This window comes from Protopterus annectens, chromosome 13.part0, assembly GCF_019279795.1.
Source record: "Protopterus annectens isolate FY-2018-M chromosome 13.part0, PAN1.0, whole genome shotgun sequence".
Lineage (NCBI taxonomy): Eukaryota > Metazoa > Chordata > Ceratodontiformes > Protopteridae > Protopterus > Protopterus annectens.
This window is the reverse complement of record NC_056747.1, coordinates 897330023-897349888: the sequence shown is the minus strand read 5'-3', so window position 1 is coordinate 897349888 and position 19866 is coordinate 897330023. Positions and strand designations below refer to the sequence as shown.

General features: G+C 37.1%; 1 protein-coding gene across 1 annotated transcript in view; it reads left to right on the top strand.

Annotated features, from left to right (window-relative positions):
• NOS2 (nitric oxide synthase 2) overlaps positions 1 to 18286 on the top strand; it is an 86263-nt gene extending 67977 nt beyond the window's left edge. Inside the window, exons 21-27 of the mRNA XM_044054651.1 lie at positions 3025 to 3185; positions 4648 to 4858; positions 6407 to 6494; positions 6624 to 6745; positions 6868 to 7016; positions 8365 to 8559; positions 15812 to 18286. Of these exons, the coding sequence (XP_043910586.1) occupies positions 3025 to 3185; positions 4648 to 4858; positions 6407 to 6494; positions 6624 to 6745; positions 6868 to 7016; positions 8365 to 8559; positions 15812 to 15862 (977 nt within the window). The 3' untranslated portion in view covers positions 15863 to 18286. The remainder of the gene's footprint in view (positions 1 to 3024; positions 3186 to 4647; positions 4859 to 6406; positions 6495 to 6623; positions 6746 to 6867; positions 7017 to 8364; positions 8560 to 15811) is intronic.
• Positions 18287 to 19866: the final 1580 nt, after the last annotated feature.

The following is a 19866-nucleotide window of genomic DNA, read 5'->3' as shown; positions in this document are numbered from 1 at the left end:
TCTGATGTCCTGTTTCTGCACAACTTGCTTACAGTCTCCTCCTCTCCTTCTAATCTAACATCTACCATACTCTCTTACATTTTCAGAAAACACCCCCCCCCCCCTTCAAGTACTTATATCTGTCTCCCTCCATTGGAATTTCCTGCTACACAACCACAATGAATTTATTATTTTCTCCTCTCTATTGTATCATATTGACATTGCTTCTATTTACTATTTCTCTCCTTTCCCTTCTAATTTTATCTACTCTACCCTAATCTCTGTGCTTCCTGCTCTAAAAAGACAAATTGCAGTCTTGTATATTTTTATATTGTATGTACTCTGATAAATTCATTTATTTGCACACTGTATACAGAACATTTTCATTGCCTTGATTTATTGTATTATCTACTGTGTTATTTTACTCTTTAATATCTAAATTGTTATGAGTTTTGATCTGAGTGGTCAGGATATACGTAATATAGACTACAATAAGGAAACAGAGTAATGAAAATAGTAGGCCTCAGGCATCCACAAAAAAGGGCATCTTATCTTGCCTCGTTGGATTGTCTTGGTAAATAAATTGCAATAAATAAATACATGTACTCCACTGTTCTTCCATTGTGGACCTTTCTTTTGTACACTGCACCTCTGTTCATTAAATGCTGCCATCCAGTCTCCAGCACTATGCATCTCCCTTCTACTTGTCTCTCTCCCAGCCACTTGGCCTTTTCTTTCCTCCTCTTCCACTTCCTTTGCCCATCTTGCTATCCCCCTCCCTATTATTTGTTCCATACCTTAACTGTGTCAAGCTTTGAATAGCAAAGCTTGGTTTTACAAAGTTTACAGTACAAAAACTGAAAAAACTCATGACATGTTTGTCCTCATTCATAACATTTTAAGAGAACATGAGATAGTATCTCTGTAGTCTAAACTTGAAATCATTTCATTCCAACCTTTATCTGTGATGCATAGTTCTTGGAGTGTTTTAACAGTTTTAACACTTATAATAATAGCCTTAATTGTATCTCTTTATGTTCTACATTCCAGTTTATCAAATAAATGATACATCACCTATTCAGTTTCTTTTACTGTCCCAACTCTGGAAGGCAAGGTGGTTAAAAAATTGTATTTCATAGTTGCAAATCACACACACACATTCAAATGCACACACTCTCACACACACATGCACGCACACACACACAAACACACACACGCAGGCACACACACACACACACACACACACACACACACACACACACACACACACACACACACACACACACTCATACATGCTTGCTCATACACACACAAACATAGACAGGCACACATTCACATGCACTTGCACATACACACACACACACACACACACACACACACACACACACACACACACACACACACACACACTCTCTGAAAGATAAATAGATGTGCATGCACAACACACACAGATACAATGTGTGCAGTATGCAATAGGTCACTGAATGTGACAGCTGAGTGCTAGGGATATACTAGTATAGACAGAAGTATACAAATAGTACACTGCATGTGCTTTTATTAGCTACTAGACCAGAAGAGTATCGAGGGTGCACACAGGATCAGTGAAACACTATATTAGGACAATAACACAGTGCACACCAGTTCACACTGGATACCTGAAGTAATTGCACTATTGCGAACATGTCTTGTTGCACATATGTGTGCGCATATCAATGTGTGTGATATGATTCCCTTTCTAAACTGTCCACTTGTGTTTGATACATGCATACCTTGTGATGTGTTATCGCATATGTGAGCTCATGTACTTAGCATATATATTAGGGTATATGGCATGTCTTAGGGTGAAATATCTTATACAATGGAGAGTTAATTTGGATAATGCATTCATTTATTTTATTTTTATTTATTTAACATTTGTTGACCGGGAAAGTCCGACTAGGTTCCACAGATCCTGTTTTCAGCGGAGGCCCAGGGAGAAAGGCTCCAGAAGCATGTCTTTAGAATGTGGGAGGAAACCGGAGTACCCGGAGGAAACCCATGACAGGGAGAACATGCAAACTCCACACAGAAGGCACCCCAGCCGAGAATCGAACCAGAGAACCTCTTGCTGTGAGGCGACAGCATGGTGTGATACGTGCATGATTATGTTATTGATAGGTCACTATAGCTGAAATATTATATTTAATAGGGTCACAACAAAGTGCGATCTGTTAAGCAGAAATCTATGATATTATGAGAATACTGACATTTTTGCACATATTCAAAGACAATAAGGGCCCTTATTCTGGCATTACTTTTCCCCTGTTCCTTGTGGAGTCAATCTTTATTGAGCTCATTTATGATTCATCTGTGGTTTATTCCATAGAGGTGAAGGTGGTGATGTCTCTGTATCTGCAGTTATAATTTGGGATGTTTGCTTGTTTGTGGTGATGATGCAAAAGTACCACAAAATAATTTGCCACCTGTATAACTGAAGGTAGTAATGGGATGGAGCTCTACAAAATAACTAAAACTTAAGTGGTCATGCTGACTAAAAGCTGAAGTGGAAGTCCAGAGATAAGGCCATTCCTTTGAATATTTCTGTAGAGATGCAATGGCTTGAAGAATGACAGATTTTTAGAAATGGTCATCCTTTGAATGGATAGGATGAGGAGTTGGAGAAAGGAGACTGGGCAGCTGGGATACAATTTATCTTTTCATAGGTGAATCTGCCAAACTAAATGATGGAGCAAAGTGATCATCCAATGAAAAAGTGAGGAAAAAAAAACAAAGTGGTGTTAAATGAAGATTTCTTGTGTTTGTGACTAATGAAGTGACAGCAAAGGTTTACAAACAAGTTTAATTATGAGGCCACAGCAATAATTATTTCAGGTTATCTCTGATGCCATGTATTTAAAATGTGCTTTCAGTCTGTTGTGCACTATTTTTCCCAGCTTTAATCAATTTATAATACTGTAGATAAAATGTGATTACTGTACTCTGCAAAACTTTCAGTTAATTATGTTACACCCATTAGTGATACTTTCTTTTTTTCTACATGTATAGGTCACTGGCTTGAAAACAAAAACATACCAGCATGTACACTTACACAAGCACTGACTTATTTTGTGGATATCACTACACCACCAACTATGCAACTGCTGAAAAAACTCTCACAGCTGGCAACAGATACCACAGAGAAGAAGACGTTAGAAGAGCTTTCACAGGTGAGACGTAATACAGTTTCTCAAATCAGAAGGAATCAGATTATGATATTTGTCATCTAATATTCATGTAACAGTTATACAGACACTAACAAAGTTCATTCCAGGCCCCCAGGCATACCTAAAATAATTTGTATACATGGCAAGACAGAGACACATAGAGGACCATGCAGGTGCCAGGGAAGTAAATACCGTGGGAAGAAATAGCCAGGGAATTGTTATGGCTAGGCTTGTATGGGCCCTAGGGCCGATAGCCTAGTACTAACCTATGAGCCTATAAACCTATAACATTCAGGTGTCGTGGAGAGGGTTTGTACCATTCAGGTGTCAATGGGAGGAGCTGTAACTTTCAGGTGCCATGGGGAAGGTTTGTACCACCAGGTATCACTGAGAGAAGCTATATCATTAAGAATCCGTGGGGAGGGATTGTACCACCAGATGTGATTGTGAGGGGCTGTGACATTCAGGTGCCATGGGGATATAACATTCAGGTACTGTCACCTAAAACAGATTTTGACCTGGGTCTCCAGTTGTTAATCTTTGGTACAAGTCCACCTGGAAGCTAAAGCCCCAGGAGTGTTTAAATGCATTTAGTTTAGTTTGTTTTTTCAGTATCATTCACAAAAAAAAAAATTGCAAATTACAGATTGACTAAGAAGAAATTAACTATGCTCATGAGCATTTGATTTTATCTAGGCAACATTTCAAGAGTTCATAACTGAATCAAACTCACACTTGAAAAAAGAAGCTGATTATATTTCTTGGGGTCTACAGAGTAAATAAATTGTTTATAATGACTTGTTTATTGTTTAGTCTTTTAGTAATTCATATCTCTGGCATGCCCTTAAAAGCCATAGTAATTGTTTTATGAATGCAAAGAATTCCCTCATATTTATGAATAATATTACCTCGATAAATTATACATGGAATCAGTCACACTTCACTAAGCCTTTCGAAAGCAAAGCTACAGATAATTACATTCAGTGTAACTTGTTCCCTTCTAATCAAACCTTGAAATGTTTCATTGGATGTATAGATTTTATTTTAGATTAGTTTAGTTTAGTCACCTGTTGACCAGTTAAGCCTAATAGTTATGAATGGTTCTTTTCAGAGCTGAACTAGGAGCATTACCTGCTTAAGTGGCTTGTTTAGAGTTACTCAGTTTGTGAGAATAGACAGAAGAAGGGAAGAAGTCCAGGACTGCACAATGAAGGACCTTAACATCTCATAGACTTAATTCTCTGTACTGAATTATTTGACTCAGATCATTCAAAAAGGCCCAGGATTTTGCACATGTATATTTTATTCTCAGAGCATCATTTCAAAACAATAAAAGACAAGCATTTTCATAACTGGATAAGAGAACCAAGGAAATTTTTGTTTGCAGATTCTTCCTGTGTCTTCACTTGAAATAGTTCAATAGTCAGTGTTGCATTGCAATAATGATATATTTTTGTTTTATTAGAATGCTAAAGACTATAATGAGTGGAAATCCTTCAACAGCCCTACAATTCTTGAAGTCCTAGAGGAGTTTCCATCCATCCAGATGCCTACCACATTTCTGCTGACACAACTTCCACAGCTGAAACCCAGATACTACTCTATCAGTTCTTCCCCAGACAGGACACCTGGGGAAATCCATTTAACAGTTGCTGTAGTGAACTACAGAACTCAAGGTAACCAAACCATATATGACTTACCCTTTCATGGGAAACTCATTAGAACTCTACCAAGTATGTTGTTGTTTAGCGTTAACAAGTAATCACCCTTGTTAGACATCTGAAGGAAATATTTGTTCAGAATGGTATCTTACGTGTGATGTCCCTTGTTGCAAATTTTTATTATTTTTGATTTTTAGTGCCTAATTTTACATATAGTTAAAGCTGGAAATTAAATATTTTATTTGTCATACATAATGCGTAAACCAAGTAGATTATCCACTGCACTTAAAAAGTATACTATAGAGCCCTTCCCATGTTTCAACATAGGCAGGAAATGCCTTTAAATCTACACTTTTTATAACATTCCTAATTCCCACAAGTTTCATTTACAGTCCTAAAGATGAGACAAATACTTATTTGTACCTTTTCCGTCTTATGGATAGAATCTTGAGGTTGTCATTTTATAGGGGAGGCATTGATGTAAATATCAAAACCTTTCATGATGGCTGTTCTATCAGTGTGCAATACATAATATGATACAAAGGCCAATAGAGAAAGACAGTATCAGGCACTCATATCTGACCATCTATTTCTGCACAGACCCAAGACAGCTAGCAGTGACATAGGAATATAGATATGCACAGAGTGGGGTACAGATGTGGCCAGTGATACACAGAGAAGAGGTACAGATATGACAAAGTGATGCACAGGGAATGGGTACAGATATGACACAGTGATGCACAGATACGGGTACAGATATGGCACAGTGGTGCACACAGAGGAGTTACAGATGTGGGACAGTGATGCACAGAGAAGGGGTACAGATGTGTCACAGTGATGCACAGAGAGGGGTACATATATGGCACAGTGGTGCACACAGATGCACACTGATGCAAAGAGAAGGGGTACAGATGTGGCACAGAGGCACTTCTTCTGCACAGATACAGCTGATGTACCTTTATTTACTCCTTACTATAGTGGCATGGTTATTAAGGTTCCTGACTCATACTCTGGATCTAGGATCCAATTCTGATGCACTGCTCACAAACGTGCACTAACACAACAATAAAGTATTTATTTGGAAGGGAATACTACAGTTGCAGTTGTTACTAATATTCAGAGATTTATTTCCAAAACTATATTCATGCTTTTAGTACATAATAATAATAATCTTTGAAAAACACATACATTAAGGATAAGTAAAATACATGTGTGTTTTAACATTCCTATAAAATATTGGTTTCAGTCATACCTTGTTGATAATAAAAAAGAATCTGGACCTAAGGTAAAGAGAGGGTAGGGAGAAAGTGAGAGAAAGTAAGCAGTGTACCAGCCTAGAACGTGGGAAATCAGATGATTTACTTTGCACAAAATCCTGATTACTGCATAAATATTTGCATTTGCCTTCTCTCTCTCTCTCTCTCTCTATATATATATATATATATATATATATATATATTACTGCAGAATCTTTACTTACAGTAAGGGTGGTTTAAGAAACAATGAATAGTTTTATATTACAAGGAGTTTGTATGCTGATGAAAGCTACTTTTTTGTCACTAGATGGGAAAGGTCCACTTCATCATGGAGTCTGCAGTACCTGGCTAAACTCAATAAAAAACAATGAGATTGTTCATTGTTTTGTACGAAGGTAAGAGAATATTTAGCAACACCTTTTTTAAATGAAATGCTTATGTAGTAAATGCATTAAGAATATTCATGTCTTTCATCCTCAATATACATAAAGCCTTTTTGTTTATTTATTTTTATTCTTTATTAGTGCAAAAGGCTTCCATTTACCAAAAGATTCAGCTAAGCCATGTATTTTGATTGGCCCTGGAACTGGAATTGCTCCATTCCGAAGTTTTTGGGAGCAGCGACTTTTTGAAATGGAACATAAAGGTAGTGTTAATTGTCTGTGTGAAGATTTCACTTAACATAAGTACAAACCTCTTTTATGATATATTTAAGTCTATGATATACTTCAGAGTTACTTTAGTAATCCCTGAATCATTTTCTCACAGGTGTCAATGCTTCTGGCTTCTTGTTATTGTTTGGTTGCCGACAATCAAATGTGGACCACATTTATAAAGAAGAAACTCAGCTAATGAAAAAAAAAGGCATCATGAAAGAGATATACACAGCGTATTCTAGAGAGCCCAACATGCAAAAGGTATGCCTAGTTTTGAAGATGGCTTTTTAAAAAGTTTAAAATGTTCACAAAAGAGTAATTAGTTCATTTATGGTCCAGGTTCCAAAAACTTGCACTCAGATGAGTCATCTAGTCTGAGACTTTTTCTCAATCTATCCCCACTGTAAGCCTATTTAAAGACAGGCCTTACACCAAAGTAAGTCACTTACACCGAGAACAAGTCTTTTGGGATCAGGGCAGACTTACCCTGTATACCAGTGCTATTCTAAAAACTGAAACCAGCATACATAAAATGTTTTCACAAAGGCAAGTGTTACTGTAGGTGTTTACATCCATAGCAAGCCTACTTTTTAAATGCACTGTGTGCTACATTCTGTCTTAATTATTCTAAGTCATTATGACTCACAGTTATTTATTTAAAAATGCAACTAAAAAGATAAAATATGCAGACTTTTAAAATATTTGATTCTTTGTTTTATACGTTTGCTGCACAGGAATCTGGAAACATCTAAAATGTGTGTGTGTGTGTGTGTGTGTGTGTGTGTGTGTGTGTGTGTGTGTGTGTGTGTGTGTGTGTGTGTGTGTGTGTGTGTGTGTGTGTGTGTGTGAAAGCATATTCATCTCTGCGTTATCCTTCAGAAAATAGCCAACATACAGAAACCTCAACTTTTTCACTCTGGAGCTGTCAGCAGCAACTGCAAAGAAACATTGAAGTAACTATTTTGTCTGTACCTTGACAAAGATAGATTCATACAATGAATAATGCCAATAACGGAGTGTATGTCCCTTTTAGACAATTAGGTAAGGTTGAGCATGTAAAGCTTTGGCCTTCACTGGAAGATAAGGACTACAACAGACATCTCTCTCCACCTACTTTTGCCTCTCCCCTAACCTCATAGCTAAAACAGCAGATTGCTGAATCTTTGTCCTGTCTTTAATTTAGTTGTTTTTGACTATGAGTTGCTAGCACAGGAAGCCAAAATCTAACTTCTGTGTTGTTGTACCTTTTATACAAGTTAGTTTGATCAGTCCTACTTATTAAAGGAAGGCTGAAATACCCCACTAAAGCAAATCTGCTGTCAACAACCAAATAATACAGCTCTATCAATTATATACAAAGCCACATTTCTGAAAAATGAATTAATGTATCTGTGTGCATCATTTTCATGGCAGCAGGCAATGATGTCATAGTAATGGATTGTATGTTCAAAGCTGTAAAATCTGTAAGAACAGGTGATGCCTTTATAGCTCAAGTATACTTTTTAAAAGCTTTTGATAAAACATTTACAGTTATTAGTGTTTTTTTAGGGAAAAATATATCAGACGTTAAACTTTTCTAATCAGGAGTTCATCACGTTTCCCCTTCTAGACCTACGTTCAGGATATTCTCAGAAATCAATTGGCATCAGAAGTGCATACAATTCTTCATCAGAATGAAGGCCATATCTACATCTGCGGGGATGTGAGGATGGCAAAAGATGTTGCTGACACTTTGAAAGGCATAGTAGCTAAGAAGCTGGGACTCAACATGGAACAGGCAGATGAATACCTCATGCAGCTTAAGGTATGTCTCATACCAGTGCTTGATTTCATTCCTTACTACATAAATCCTTCAGAAGTTTATGTCCTGTGTGTCTATATATTGTTCCACTATGTAATACATGATGCTATAATATCAGAAGGGCAAACATATTCTAAGATATACACAAGTTAGTAAGATTACAAGAGTTATTCTCCTGGGTATGATTTACAGTGCCCTGTCCGGTAGGAGGCAGTGATTTCACAGTTTTCTATTGTCTATTGTGGTGCTGAAATACAACTAAGTGTTAGGTAAGTTGTTATCCGTATACAGTTTTGCCAGCCCTTATTGCTTTGAGCACTACAGACTAATTATTAGCACCATTTATTAGTACTAAATCTGCAACAGCATAACTAGTACTCCTAGCTATTCACACAGGAAGGGAAATATCTAGGTTCTGCTCACTTTCTGACTCTGTCGCTTACATTGTAACCTGTACTTTAATTTTTCTTGTGACTAATTGTAAAAAGTACCCTACTGAAATATTTTACTGTCAGACTTGAGTAATAAGTCTGACATTCTAACATGGAAGGATAAAGCCATAACTGCAATCCAGATAGCCTGATTTTGATTAGTGATTTGGATTTTTTTATTCTGTAGCCTTATTGATATTATATAGCAATAACCCACGCCTGGGTGTGGGTAATGCTAAATTTACCCACGGTTGGCGTGGTTTGGTCCCGAGGGCAAAGCCGAGGACTAAACAAAGCCAACCGTGGGTAAATTTAGCATTACCCACACCCAGAAGTGGGTTATTGCTATTATACATGACATTATTTAAGAAAAGAAACTATTACTTTTCTTAAATAATGGCATAATATAATGCCTGTTTGCTGCCTTCCGCAGATGTCTGGCATCCGGCAGTTCTGATGTACTGCGCGCCTGCGCAGTACATCAGAGTTGAGCAAAAGCAACGGAGAAAGCAAGATCTCCGTTGCTTTTTAGTGTTCGCTATGTTAAATGAGTTTAACATAGTGAGACAGTTTTAAAATAAGCAACGGAGATGTCCGTTGCTTATTTTAAAACTGTCTCGCTATGTTAAACTCATTTAACATAGCGAAACACTAAAAAAAAGCAACGGAGATCTTGCTTTCTCCGTTGCTTTTTTTTAAAACACTGTCTCGCTATGTTAAATGGGTTTAACATAGCGAGACAGCTTTAAAATAAGCAACGGAGATCTCATTTAAACCCATTTAACATAGCAGGACAGTGTTTTAAAAAAACGAGTTATACTAATGGAAAAAAGTCCGGGCGACCGGACCTTTTTCCATTAGTATAACTCGATTTACAATGGGCACGCTGGCCAATCAGCGTGCACGTTTTGGGGGGTTCATGGTATAATCTTTGTTAACCAATTTCTGTAAGGTTTATTTCTAAACCACATCCTAACTTGCAGGTCCATCTATTTCAGTATAAAGAGCCCTTTAATAACCTATTCCAAGTCCATCCAAATCACATTTAAATTCCATTCACCTTCCAAAGCTTCTGTCCACATCCATTTCCAACATGAATTGCATGAAGAGATACGTGCAAATAATATATCCTCATTTGCATAGCCTAAAAGTAAAAGATGTAATCTGAGACTCACAAACTTTCTATTTGCTTTGGAAACATCAGTTTGTCCCATCTAATAACAACTTTCCCAGGGCCAAGTAAACTCCAGTATTAAATGTTTTAAACAACTTATAAAAATAAAATTTTTGTAGCTGAAGCAGGGATATTTGCCCAGAATATAATATCTGAGGCAGAATAAGCATATTCAGTATCTAAACTCTCACATTCAGTTCTAAACTGAACTTCCATTTCTGAGAAAAAAATTGTAATATTGCCTTCAAAACACCATTGAATTGTTCAGCTGCTTTAACAACACCCATTTCCCAAAAAATCCATAATCTTCTAATTCCCTAGAGTGGACTACAGTTATTGTAGTATTTTATTTTTGTACTATGAATTTTACAATGTGAAATTTTACTAAATCTATCCAGTACAGTAATAAGCTCCTTTTGCAGTTCTGACAGTGTTAAAAATGCATCACTTGTAAACAACAGTATTTTAATTTGAAGGATCCCTCGATATAATATTATGGTGCTGATTGTCTAAGATATATTGCAAGCAGCTCCAAACAAATTGCCAAAAGCAGTGGTGAAAATGGGCATCTCTGATGGATATCCCTTGTTAGTAGAAAATATTCTAATAGCATTGCTGAAATCTTACTGCTTGCAAATACCCCTTTATAAAACTCATTCAATAATTTTCTACATCCCCTCGGAAAATCTGTCCTCTCTTTAGCTTCAGATATGAACAGCCACTCCACTTTATCAGATTCTTTTTCAGCATTTAAGCATAAAATTAATAGAGCTTTCTTCCTCACTTGTGCATCCTCTATGAATATCTCTGTATTTAGGGTGTTACTGTATATCTGCCGTCCCCTAACAAACCCACACTGATCGATGTGACTCAGTCCTAGGATAACGTTCACAGTCCTCTTTGCAAACACAGTCATAGATATCGAATGAGCTGCTTTCTGTACCCAGAGTGCACAGCTTGATTCTTTCTCTCACCATTAGTTTGCTGTGTGACTCTGAGCAAGTCACTTTAACAGACAGTTTTCCCAGATCACTCCTGAGGAAGGGCACTTGTAGCCAGTGACCTTACCCACTTAACATGCTTATGAAATAAAGAACATGTTATAGTCATGATTCAATACATAAACTGGCTGGGAAGTGTCAGCAAGATGTCAGCATAGGATCTTTTCCCTCCTTAAGAATGATATAAATTAGAGCTTCTTTCTATGATGGGGGGGGACCACTGTTTTAAATAGTGTGTTGCTTATTAATTGTACTCAGTTCTATAAAATATGATCCTCCCCCTAATTTCTCTATCTGACTTCTGCTGGAACCAGGTGATTTGCTAAGTGTTTGGGTTTCAACAATCTGAGTTATTTATACTGTGATAGGATTGTCAGATTAGCTGCTCGGATTTCACCTGTCTAAAAGTTATCTGTATGGTTTAAAAATCCTTGGCTTCTATGATTGCATCTCCATATGCTATTCCAGACTTCCTGTAATATCTCTGAAAATAGCTAAAATTCTGCTTAGATGTTTTTCTTTCTATCCCTTATATCCTTTTATAAAATATGTTCTGGAAACTGTATATTACACTCAAAACAGTACTGTAATTCTTTTCTCATCTTGCCTACATTGTTCACTCTCCCCCTCAAGCAGACAAACCACTTCACCTTTTAACCTCAGCCACTGTCCACAAATAGATTTGAACCATCTTCTTCTTACTGCATTCAATACATTCTACATTATTTATTTAATCTCCCTGTATAATTCCTGCCATCCCTCCACAGATAATAGCTCCTGCACATTTCACTTATCTTCTATCCATTCAACAATGAACACATAACTTAGATGACACGGTACGTTTAATCAATGAACACATAACTTAGATGACACGGTATGTTTAACGAATGAACACATAACTTAGATGACACGGTATGTTTAACCAATGAACACATAACTTAGATGACATGGTATGTTTAACCAATGAACACAACTTAGATGACATGGTGTGTTTAACCAATGAGCACATAACTTAAGATGACATGGTAACCAATAAACACATAACTTAGATGGCACAGTATGATTAACCAATGAACACATGACTTAGATGACATGGTATGTTTCCCAGGGAGCATGCAGATATTTGAAATTCTGTTTGTCTGATTAACAGCAGTGTAAATAATTATTGCTAGCTGCTACTTTCAGTGAATGTCAGACACTGTCCTTTCTCCACTGTTGTGCAACCGTGGAGTGGGTATATGTAAGTTGGGGTGCTCTCTTCCCATATGGGGGATGCAGGGGGACTTGACCTTTGCAAAAAATATTGATTTATTCACTTAAAGTAACTTTCAGTGATTATTTGAAATTTTTTTATGTGCTGTCAATTGGAGAAAAAGCATTTGACAGAAAATCATGAATCATTTTTCTTATATTGGTAGACATTATCTTTTTCAGTCTTCATATTAATGGCTTCTTTATTTGTATGTTATATTTGCAGTACTTATAGCCTTTTTGTTTCAGGGATTAGACTTCACAGCATAAACAGTGACCATATAAACACAAATACTTCTTTAGTTTTCATTTAAAGCAATGTCCAACTCATTAACTTTACAGCACATTCTTACCACCCTGTTATATATATAAAATATCCATCATATAAGAGTCCACACATTTTAAGCATTCCCCCATTGCCCTTGTAATTGAATACTGTATAATGACTCCACAATTCTTTTCTGGATCAAATGGACTTTTTTAATAAGTATAGTGAGTACTTTGCGAATTATCAATTCCTTCTATAGGCGTTACTTTTACCCCATAATATTCAAAGTCGCCTTGTCCATCAGTCACCCAACATTAAGTGAGCGCTGTAAATTAATGACATACCTTACGTCTTTAGCACCATAATTATGATATACTTCTCTTGGTTTACTTATTATACCATCTCTTGTTTCACTCCTGTTCGCGTCTTCAGAAAAACTGTGAACTGCTAAGCTTGAATTCATCAATAAAGCTGACTTCTTCCTTTGTTTCATTCCTTGTCTAAACAATGGGAATTGATTCACTTGCTTCTTCCTAGTCAATCACAGTTTTTATGCTTTCAGAAGCTGTTGTTTGGGATCCTGTCTTCAATTCACACTGGCTGCTGTCCAGGTCACCTGATAATCCTGCACCCCCTTCGGAGACACCTTTTTTCAAAAAAGTCTAATAATTCTCTGAGGGATATATATATATATATATATATATATATATATATATATATATATATATATATATATATATATATATATATATATATATATATATATACCTCTCAACTGTCCAGATTTTTGCTTCATATATTTGATCTGTTCCTCATAAAATTTATGGTTTTCTGGCAAATCACAGAGGACTGAAGTCACTACATAATGACACAGATTTCAGTTTCAGACTTCATATCCTTTATAAAACACATGCTAATGCAAATCCCATTATTCTAGCAACTTTATAAGTTTATAAGAGCAGCATTTGAAAACTGTCCCTAATTTTTAGACCGTTGTCTCCTCATTATTTTATGGTTTGTCCAGATGTTTTGTGCTAAGATGTTAAGAAGTATGACAGTGACCCCCATTACAGGCATAGAGTTACTGGTGTTGCTTCTAGTAGATACTAAGTAGCCCTGGTCAACCCATATTCTGGCATTCTCAATTTTACGTTGTTTTCCTAGTCACCACGATTTAGTTAATATTTGCTTCTTCAGTTTAAAGGAGTCAAGCTACCAGTATGAGTCATGGAAACCTATTTATCTCCTGGTTCAATAAAGGACCCAATATATGAGTTGTCAAAATCTTCAGCTTGTGTTCCTGAATACTAGTCTGTTTTACAAACTTGGTTTTAAAAAGAGTTGACAATCTGCATGCCCCCCAGTATCTACAATATGTTAACAAAGTGTAAGATCTTATTTTGCAACCGTCTGATCCTCAACTCAATTGGCTTCTCTTCTAGCATTCCATTTTTATCCTAGAGCTCTTCTGTTCTTGTTTCATGTGCTTGTTTTCCCTTTCTGTCTCCAGGAGTGCCCGAAAATGATTGTTCAGCACTTTCTGGAATTCCTGTGACCCCTTGTTTATAGCTGGCATATATTCTTCTAGTTTTGCATTTATACTCCTGAATATCTTGCCACCAACATTTTCTCTTCTTTTTTACAACCCAGCTTCATCTCAGGACTCTTCATCGCCCTTTGTTCTGCTATTGCAAGCACTGTATGTAGAGAACTACTCTTCCACTGTTTCCTTTTTATGAACTGCATCAATTAAAATATTGCATAAAGCAATCATATGAATAGCTTGCTCCAGAGCAACCTGTCCGCTTTTTTCACTGTCAGGTAGATGGCTAACTTATGTCTTGGTTGCTATGCACCATTGTAGGACATCCCTACTTGCACTTGCCTGTTATGTCAAAAAGAAACTCTGAGTGTTTGATTCACTCACACATCCTTTGTTCATATTGCACTGTCCCACTCCCTTTTATTATTATTTCATCTTATTGCCTACTCTTGTTAGGCACTGTAAGGACTACACCAGGCCTCCAGGCTATCCACTCTCTACAGCATGCCTGCTGAACAGTAGGAATATTTCAGAAGAGACTTTGTTCTGTGTTCTACCCCTTTAAAGCCATAAAGAAACTTTGAAGCAGAATTTTTAAGCAAGGACTCTTATACTTCCTGGTCTGTGAGAGTTAGGCAGAAGTAGCTCTTGTTGACACTGCCTGTAATCACAGCCTATGGATTCAGAGACGTAGTTACTATCAACCATTGATATCTAGCCTCTATTGAAACATTTTTCTAAAACCTACCTGCCAGCTGATCTACTCAGTCCACCAGGAAATTACATGCATGTGTCATTTTACTTGGCTAGAACAACAGTTAGACATAGGTACATCATAACATCAAACTGCCATAGATATGCTTTAGAGAAACCTTAACAGCTTTCCAATTAAATGCCCTCTGTGACATCCTAGCTCTAGTATGGTACAACCCATTACACTCCATCACTGCAGCGTGACAATGTAATGTGTTGTATAAGTGAGTTTTGGTCACCCATAACAAATTTGTTTTGTGATGCTAGAACCAGTGTTGTGAAATGCAATGTACTAATCATGCATTGAACAGAATATGCATGGATATGAACTTCATACCCATAAAATGCTTCATTCAGCATCAGTGCGCTATAGATGTTTTAATATGTTACCATCTGGGGGCCCATATTCTGGAAGCGAAGTCCACTGAGCTAGCACTTTCCCTTGGATTTTAGTTAATACATAAAGTACAGTATGGAACACAAACTGATGGACTGAGTCACAGATTATTATTATTATTGTTTTATTATCCAGCAGCTGGTTCATTTATATTCCTTTAGTGGGTCTCCACTGTGTGTATGCCTATCAAATTCAATGAAAATCTGTAGTTTTCGCTTCATGTGTGTGTGATAATCTAATATCAAAAACTGCAGTAGTTGTTACATGTCAGGAGATATACATGGGAATCATTTGATATCAGCACCCAGTCACTTAAAGCTTTTGTTAAGATTATAAGGATAACATCCAAGGTGGCTGGTGCTTTTGTGGCAAGGCCTGTAGTTAAAATTCTAGCCAGGACCACTGTAAAATAAACATTTTCATTTTTTTTATTACAGATCCAGAAAAGGTATCATGAAGATATTTTTGGAGCAGTATACCACAAATAAAGAGATTTCTTAAGGAGTGCAGTGACAATTACTATTAAATGCTTTTCTGCTGAGAATATGTGCCTTTATTATAACATGCAGCATGGGCTAAGTGATCACATGCTTCTTGGTTACTCGCAATATTTACTGCAAAAAAATAAAACTGCTTGAAGAACTTGCGTTTTTCTCAGCAGCATTGCCAGGAATGGATTTCGACTTCCTGTAGTTCGGGGGCAGGCCCCAAAGCAAAGTGATCTGAAACACTTGGACTGTAAAAGTTGGTCTCCTGGCATGCAGCCAGTGCTGTTACATATTTGACTTTACTAATGAATATCTAAGGAAGAAGAGCTGCACTGTTCTTCAATCCAGAAACGTCTGTAGCAGCAGCAGGTACCGTCACTGTCACTGCAGCTGATGGCTGGATTCCAACAAATAGCTGGTGTAACAGATGGCATTTGAAGATGCAAGACATTATACACAGATGAAGAAAACAGTGGAAGGGATGCTTCATGGCTGAAAATCTCTGAAACCTTTGTAATGTCTGTTCCAGGTCTATTTGATATGCATGGAGAACTGCAAATCTCAGTACTAAAAACTATCCTGTCTAACCATTGGGATGCTAAGCTTTCTTTTTAATACCTCTGTCTGATATTCTGGTTTCTGCCATTAAAACTAGATGTAAATAACACAGATAATATATTATATGTGACAGCGGAACAGTTTCTGTGATACCAGTTTACCTTATCCAAACAGATCCATTATCAATGCAATAATTTCTAGTGAAGTAATACTTCTATATATTTTTATAGGTATTTAAAACAAACACAGTTATACCTCTTCCCCCTCCTCTCTTCTTCCCCATGTATGTATGTATGTGTATATATGTGTATATCTAGGTATGTGTATATTTGTATATGCTGTAGAATGTAAGTTATTTCAAATGAAGAAAAAAACTTGTGCTTGAAAGAAATAATAACATAAAAGTACAAATCTACTTCTAAAGATATGCCTCTCCTATTATGGAGAAAGACATAGTGACAATGTCATTTAATTTATTTTTATTTTTATCACCATAACATATAAAGTTTTTATTTGTCTTAATCACTGGAATGGTGATGTATAAGTTAGTAGGTAAAATTCATATTTAAATGTAAGAAAACAATGCTAGAGAAAACATTTTTCTCTGGTGTGGAAGTAGCCACGCTGTGGCATAGAGGAACAAAGCCCTGACTACACTGCAGATGACTCAAGTTCAAACAGCAGCTTGAGCACATGTAGGAACTGGCAGGGGGGGGGGATATGGGTGAGCAGATGGTGATGGCTCACCCCTCCCTGGGGGAGGGATGCAGCTTTGGCTCTCCACTTGGGTGACACCTAGCAAGAGAACTGAGTGTCGACACTGTGGAGCTCAGGTCTATCAAATCCAGGTCTATCGAGCCCACACTGAAATGTGCAAGTCATATTGGGAGGAGAGGGGACCCCTCAAAGGGAAATAATTGTGGAGCTCAGAAGAGACGGCTAAGGGAATGGGGGTACTCTACCAGGGAAAATTATGGGCCACTCCACAGGACCAGCTAAGCTGATCCACTCCCTACCACCCAATACCTGCCACAAGTAGATGAGCTTGTGGGGGTTCCTGGATAGGAACAAATGAGTTGTATGGCTCTCACTTGACCCAGAGCCCCTGTCCGGCATGATCGCAGCATAAATGGACCAAGTGAATACAGTTAGAGTAAAATTCTGGCTTGGCTCTGAAGGGATACATTAAAAAAAAAAAATACGTTGGCACAAGAAAAAAGGGCCAGTTTTGTTTCTAGATAGCAAAATGTGTTTTAAAAGTGTAAATTATATCAATAATTGAATATAAAGATTTAATACTAAACTTTTCTGTTGTACTTATGTGACCTTAATAAGCTTACACAATATTTAAAAAAAAATACTGTAAACCCATGTTGTTACATTCTGTTTACTGAAGAACATATTAGAACTCCAGTGTCTCAGTGATGCATGGTATTTCAATTCTCTGATTTTTTGTACTATTTCTCATGTAATCACATGAGTAACTATGTCGAAATTATAATCATTCCATCACTTACACTGGCTTATTCCTGGCAGTTATTCCTATCAACTGTCAGATGCTATAAATGGAACAAAATACTACGAAATACAACAGAACCACATCACCTGGGCACTGAGGAGCTAAAAGGCAAAGAGCTTTATTGGATCTCACCCAAAAAAATTTCTCTAAAAGACATCATTTTTTTTCTACAGATACCTCTTATGCTTGGCATTTAGTGACTGTAACTCATTCCATTGCTCAAATGCTTTTTTTTCTGTAAGTAAAGTCTCCTTTTTCATACAAAACTTATGTGCTGAAACATTTGTAATGAATTTATGGTGAGATAAAGTTTTGTACTTCCAAATAAAATTGAATGGTATGTGCAATTATTCTATTTATTTATTTATTTTATTTATTTACATTTGTTTACTGGGAAATTCCGACTGGACGCAGGTCCTTTTCAGTGGATGCCCGGGGAGAAAAGCTCCACATCATGTACATAATAAATAGAGATACAAAGTTGCAGCAATAGTAAACATTACAGGTTGTTGGCTTTAATACAATAACACAATATTGATTATCAACAGTATATACAGTAAATGTTGCAAGTTAAGATAGTTTCTTGTCATTTATAATATTAGTAACAAAGTTGTCAGACAAGATTTTAAAGTATGTACAGACAACTAGCTAATTCTGACTGTGGTTAGTACTGGCAGTTGTATAGTTGGGTTAAGAGTCTAGGTGGGGGGGGGGGTAAGGAGGGTGTTAGTCTGGATTAGAACAAGGACAAAGCCAGTGCAAAGTTAAGTTGAATTTGAATGCAGTCTTGAAAAGGCTGCTGGAAGGTAGAGTAGTTACAGACAGTGGAAGATTGTTCCAAAGTTTAGATATGGTACATGAAAATATGGATTCTCCTGCTGAGTTTTTGGGTTTGATAACAGTGAGTTGATTTTTGTTGGTTGATCTTAGGGGCCTAGTGGAGTGATAGGGTTGGAGAAGGGTTTGAAGGGAAGGGATATTATGGGGTGGTTAATAAGTTTATGAGCGAGGGTGAGTTGATTAAAGTGAAGGAGTTGTGGGAGTTCTAGCCAGTTTAGTTCTTTAAGGGAGATACAATGATGGCTGTGGTAGGAGGTTCCAGTGGCAAATTTAGCAGTTTTGTTGTAACAAGCATCCAGCTTGTGTAGGTCTGTCTGTCTAAGGTTGGTAAGTATGGGGATGCATAGAGTAGGGTGGAGATTAGCTGGGAATTGGCTATGGAGATTCTAGCCACCTTGGTTAGGAATTGGCAGCTTCAATATAATGCACCAAGTTTCTTGTGAACTTTTTTTGTTGTGAGAGATATGTGGGTGTCAAATCTAAGTTTGTTGTCTATTTCCACACCGAGTAATTTTGTGTGTTCTGATGGAGAGATGATGGTATTGTCTTTGGCAAGAATGTTAAAGTGGGGGATGTTTTGGGTGGCTTTGGAAGGTTGGAACAGGAGAAGTTTTGTCTTACTTGGGTTGAGTAGGAGCTGAGCATTGGATAGCCAGCTTTCTACGGAGGAGAATCATTCTTGTGTGATTTGTTGTAGCTCTGGTAGAGTGGGGGCAGAGCAGATGAAAGTAGAGTTATCTGCATACTGTATAAGAGATGCTTGTGTGGTGGCAGTATGTAGGTTGTTAGTGAAAAGTGAGACTAGCAGAGGGCCAAGGATAGACCCTTGGGGAACTATGAGAGTAACTGGGAGGCGAGGTGATAGGTTATCGTCCCAGATTACTGATTGCTGGCATCTAAGTAAGTAAGAAACCATAGCATTCTTGTTAGTACCTTTTTGACTGGAGGCTGGCTAACACATCTTTAATAGTAATCCTGTTGCAAAGTTCAAATAAACTAATAGTATTTTTATGACTTAGTTGTGTTATTACTGTACTCTTACTTTGAATCTGAAACTCTAAGGAAACACCCAGAAGTACAGATAGGG